This window comes from Antrostomus carolinensis, unplaced genomic scaffold (assembly GCF_000700745.2).
Source record: "Antrostomus carolinensis isolate BGI_N321 unplaced genomic scaffold, ASM70074v2 scaffold40472, whole genome shotgun sequence".
NCBI lineage: Eukaryota > Metazoa > Chordata > Aves > Caprimulgiformes > Caprimulgidae > Antrostomus > Antrostomus carolinensis.
In genome coordinates, this window is record NW_010300919.1 from 16,433 (window position 1) to 22,118 (window position 5,686).

Sequence of the window (5,686 nt, forward strand, 5' to 3'; positions counted from 1 at the left end):
ATAATGGACTGTTCTCCAAAAATTGCTAAAAATATGTTCCAAAACTCTGAGGAAAATATGACGACTGTGTCTGAGCTTACTTACACAAAGAAGCTGATATGCCGTGAATTTCCAGTGGGCTTCTAATCCCGCAGCAATTCCCCACATGGCCAGTCTTCAGCCTTCCCTGAGTGAGGGAACCTGGAGAAAACAGTGCTCTTTGAATTCATTCCCGAGCTTCCGAGTGCTAATTTCTCTGTCTAGACAGACTCTTTCTTATCTTTTGAGAGTAAAACCAAAACTTCCCAAATGCACTAATGCTGCATTTCCTATACATGGATATGCAGTGTTCAATTTAAGTGTTCTTGGGAAAGAAACAGCAAGTTTTAAAACACATCTAAGAATTACAGATCTCCTCTTCATTGCTTCATGTTTGGTTGATGGAAGAAAAGGGATGTCCCAGGCTTCTGAAGTCACCCAGCAGGGCTCTGAGAATCAGGTTCACACCTTTGCATCTGGCAACTGCGTGTAATATTCCAGTTCTTACTGAGCGAAAGGAGAACTTGGATTAAAATGTTGCATCTGTTTTGCATGAATTACAGTTTACATACAAATTAATTTTTGCTTCAGTTGAAATAGAATCTGATTTGATCAGGTGAATAGAGCTGAAAATATTCAAGGGCAAAATTAAAAGAAAAGCAATTGAGAAGCAATCAGGCTTTCCCATTACAGATCAACATCATTTGATCCAAACCAAAAAGTGCTGAACTCGGTACTGAGGAAGAGGACCTGAAATACAGCTAATGAGAGCATTTGTTCTTTTTTTCACGCTTTAAAAATATATTTAATTATGGGTTTTATTAAAATGGATGGTGCAAACAACCATATCCAAAATCAGGATAATGAAAGCCAGGTTTATTCTGGACTTCGAAAGATACTCACTTCAGTTTAGCCAGCTAAACGCTGTTAGTAAACTTGGTTGCATTAGCATTTGTTCTTTCCAATTACAAAACTGTTGCACTTTAAGTCCTAACACGAGGTCCTTGGGGAGCAAATAAACTGTTGAGGTGAATCGAGTTTTATGGTTTTAATTTAATAAATTTGTCAAGGAGGCTGTGTTGTCTGTGCTTGTCAAAAGATGCAGTTTCCTGGTAAGGTATTCTGACTGCAGGGCTGGAAGCGTTAGCCCTTCTGTTTAGAACTGTGATAGTTTTATACTTTCCCTCCAAAATGGGTCAGATTTTCTTGGTCCTAAATATAATTTTATGTATCTGTTCTTATGCTAGCTCTTAAAATGGTTGGGAGGAACTGAGATACTGCTTTTGTGCTTGTACTTGAAAACAGAATGGATGAAACATTGTTTTTGCGTGACAGTCTCTTAAACAGGACTGGATGTTTTCAACATTGTGTAAAAAAAGAGTAAGAAAACAGACTTATTTATGCTTACAGCTTGCGTTCTCTTTCCTGAAAGGTCTGCTCCTCGGTCCCACTTTGTTAGCTTTGTGTGGAAAAATGATGGTCAGCGCTGCTTTCAACATCGTGTATATTTATACATCTGAACTATACCCAACAGTACTGAGGTAATTTAACAGAGCTTCTGGGTAAATGAAAATACTTTTCACTCACAGCAGTACTGATTGCTGGTGTCCTTCAATATTTTTCTGTAATTGTTTTTACCTGAAATATCAATGTGAATTCTTTCTGTAATTAAGGCAACTTGCCAGGGCTTGAAAGGGCTTCTCCTATTTGTCATATGTTTTGCACCATGTACTTTCCCAGGTTGGTTGTGGTAACTTCCTCTAAATCTTAAACCAGAATAAAAATATGAGACCCAGCTTCTTACTCTGCAGTGCTAGGTGCTGTATTTCTCATTTCTACTGTTGATTTTTGAGAGTAAAATTACAAGGTGCAAAACCAAACATAATGATGTGATGGAAGTGTATGATAGCAATCATAAATACAGACTATACAGTAAGGACTATTTATGGTCCTTCTGTATGCTTATATGTCCTGTATGATTATGTTTGTTTGCCTGCTGAAAAACAAGTGCTTTTCTATATCTTTGTTATTTAATTAAGTATTCATAATGCAACTCACTTTAATAGTTTCTGTATGACAGTAATTTGCTTTACACCATTTAATTAATGAACAAGGGGCTAAAACTGTAATTTATTTTTCATAGTTCTCACCAGCTCGTTGTGAGGTTACTCTCTCTCTAGGAAATATAATACCACTCAGTTTTGTTCTTCTCACCCCCGTCTTGGTTGCAGTGTGTCTCAAATCCTGAACATGTACTTAGAGCACCATTCGGACAATCATGTGGAACCATGGAGCAGGAAAGTTGCAAGCTGATGTGGAGTAGGAAGGCAACCTAGCTGGTAGATGTGTTCTGTAGCACCACAGTGGTAATAAGGATGGTGACATAAATCACTTGATTCCAGAATACCAAGGGCTTTGAGGGAAAAAAAAGAAAAAAAAGTGAGTGACTCCTTGGATTGGCTTTTTTTGTTTCTTTTGAGGTTCACAAATTACCGTATGTTACGGAGGCATAAAAGCTAGACTGTCAATGCAGTTTTTGCAATAAAACTCTGGAGTTGAGAATCAAGACAATTAAATCTGAAAATGTTTTAATTTATCAGCTTTTGCTTGTTTCACTGTGTTTTCATGTTATGCTGTCTTCTGAAGTCCCAGTGATGTTCAGTGCCAAGTATGTGACAGCTCATACCTAGGAGGAATTACAGTAGTGCCTCTGTGTGTTTGGAACTAAGTATTCGTGAGTAGGAAGATTTAAACAAACAAACAAAAAATTAATCAAGTGTTGCTTCATTTGAGAATCTGCACTAATATTCTGGCAAAAAAGTATCTTTATTTGCCAACGATACATACTGCTAGTGGAGAAAATGCAAGAATAAAGACAGTTCAAAAAATTAGCAGCTTTTTTAGAGCACTCATGTTTAATAATAAGGCAAACTTATGTTAAACCACGTGAAAGTTCCTCACACATGGCAATTTATATATTTAAAACTGTGTTTGATATATCTCTGGTACATTAATTGCAAATACTATAGTTTATGCAAGAAAAGCAGTGATAGGCAAGTGTTTAATTTAAAGCAAAGCATCAGCACCATCTGGTGGTGTTTGCAAAGCTGTGTAGTGATCCTGGCTTTGCTCTGCCAGTGGAGCTTAGGCGTGCTGTGTGATGAGTCAGGTACCAGGCAGGCAGTGGAGAGGAGGTGGAATAAATTATTATTTTAATTTTTCGGGTTGGATGTTTTGCAGAAAAATTAAATGTCTTCAGTATTATTGCTCCTTATTTAAACCTACTTAATACTTTAAGCATGAGCACTGTTAGGCATATTTTTTTTAAGTGAATAGACACATGGAGGAACGACAAATACACCTCATGCTAGAAATGGGGAGGGTGCTGCAAGCTGGAGAGTGTGTATGTGCTTTGGGCTTTTTTCCTTTTTGAGGTATCTTTAAAATACCTGCTGGGAAACGAAAAAATAAAAAAAAAGAAAACATCAATACTGTAGTATTTAGGACAGAAAGGAAGGTTGTCTTTGGAAACAAAATGTAATCATAGCTCTAGTAATATAGATGTAGAAACAAACTCCTGTTTTTTTGATGAGAAAATGGTTGGAAAATGATGGCATCTGTGTATGGGATGGGTGGAATTGGAGTGGGGCCATTGGACTGTCTAGGGTAGCATTAGAAAGCTTATTTTCACAGTGGGGAGAATACTGTATTTTCACTTATGTCAGTGGTGGTACTTTGCAGTACTTGACTTTTTGCTCTCTGTCTTTCTTTGCAAGGAACTCTCCACAATTCTTTGTGGTAAGCAGTAGTGGGAGCTGCCAGCACTGGCAGCAGAGAAGTGTTGCATTTGTGTAGGGCTGTAGCCTGCTGACCGAGCAGTGCCGGGCAAGCGGCGTAGCCAGAGGAGTGCCATGCAGCGTGTGTAATTTGCAGTGGGACTAATTGGCTTGAGCAAAGCCCCAGGCTGATGCGATTACCCTGTCTGTAGAGCTATTTTGGCTGGCATTAGCTCAGTGCTCTGCTCTCTGGGGTGGTAGGAGCACGTGCAGTCAGTCTGGTTTCATAGGTCTTCTAGAGAGCGTGGTACCCCTGGGGTAGTGAGGTAAGACAGACAGCGGGTGCTCAGCTATCAGCAGTGCAGCCCCTCCTGAATACTCACTGATAGTTCCTGGGCAATAATGTGTTTTTCCTTTTCCAATGACACCATGACATTGTTCTGCATAACCCAAACTGTTGAATTCTGAATTAAAGATATCCTTAAGTCTTTTAACAACTGCTTTCATTTTGCATTGGAATCGAAATGACACAATTTGCATTTACGATCATCTTCTGCCCTACTCCCTCTCAGCAGATAAAAAGAAGCCAGCAAACCTCTGGACATGGACAGGCTTAGGGGCTGTAGGAAGGCAATTGAATGGTTCACACAGACTGGTGTGTCTTGTCTGTTCAGGGATTTTGTTGACCAGGGAGGTGCTTGGCCTTGTCTTGTGGAGTTTGGGTCAATGTTGCCTCAATGTGGGGAAGCGTGGGTTGCTATTTTCCTTTCCCAAGAGGACCTGATGAAAGAAAAAATTGCTTTGTCTGTTTGTTTTTACACCAAAGTCACTGGCTTCTCATCAGCTCCTTCCATCATCTGTTTCCCTTAACCTGTGCAAAGGGCCATTAGGAAGGGACATGGAGGTGGGTGGTTTTGTTATACTAGTGACCCGTGTCACCTCTCTGCTTGTCGTCTTTAATCCTGTCACTGTCTTCCTGTCATTGGAGGAGGAAAAGGAAATGTGGTAAGTGGGAGCTACTCAGATCAGTGGTGTGACTGAGGAGGGTGATGAATGAGAGGAAGAAACTGAGAGACATAGGGGGAAGAACAGCCACCGTGAGCTGGTTCTTGCTGTCTGGCTGATGACTGGTACCAATGCCAGTCTCTGAAAGGGCTGTTAAATACCATTATTAGGAGTGATAGAGAGATCTTTTGCATTTGATCAGGAAATTAAAGATTTGGGGGCATTTTTGTAACTTTCTTTGAAGAGAATCCTGTTGTTCTGTCTCATGCTTTGATTATCACTGTCTAAATGAGATTGTTTTAAACTTGTCTGAAAACATAAGGGAGTGCAGACTTCAGCAGCCCTTCTAGTGACACATCTGCCCAGATGTTTTCAAGCTTCAAACTGGCAAATAGTTATTTTCTGTTTTGAGGCCAGCACTGACTTTTCATCTGTGTAACCTGAAGTGACAGAACAGAGGCTGCTGCTAAGAGCCTGAGCTGGAGATAACATTCAGGTTTTTCTGTCTGAAGATCCTGCCAATTTTTGAAATCATTCCCTGTCAAGCACAGGGATGTCCAATTAAATTGCTCTGTATGGCAGTGTGGTGGGTTGGCCCTGGCTGGATGCCAGATGCCCACCAAAGCCCACTCTATCACTCCCCCTCCTCAACTGGGCAGGGGGAGAAAAATATAACGAAAAGCTCATGGGTGGAGATAAGGACAGAGAGAGATCACTCACCAATTACTGGCACGGGCAAAACAGACTCAACTTGGCGGAAAAAAACAAATTTAATTTATTCCCAATCAAAATCAGAGGATAATGAGAAATAAAATCAAATCTTAAAACACCTCCCCCACCCCTCCCTTCTTCCCGGGCTTAATTCCTTTCCTGATTTTCCACCTCCT

At 40.2% G+C, this 5,686-nt stretch overlaps 1 protein-coding gene across 1 annotated transcript in view; it reads left to right on the forward strand.

Moving 5' to 3' along the window:
* The window catches only part of LOC104521328 (solute carrier family 22 member 15-like), a 23,585-nt gene that overhangs the window by 15,032 nt on the left and 2,867 nt on the right, over nt 1-5,686 (forward strand). Inside the window, 1 exon segment of the mRNA XM_010163287.2 lies at nt 1,451-1,559. Coding sequence (XP_010161589.2) covers nt 1,451-1,559 — 109 coding nt within the window.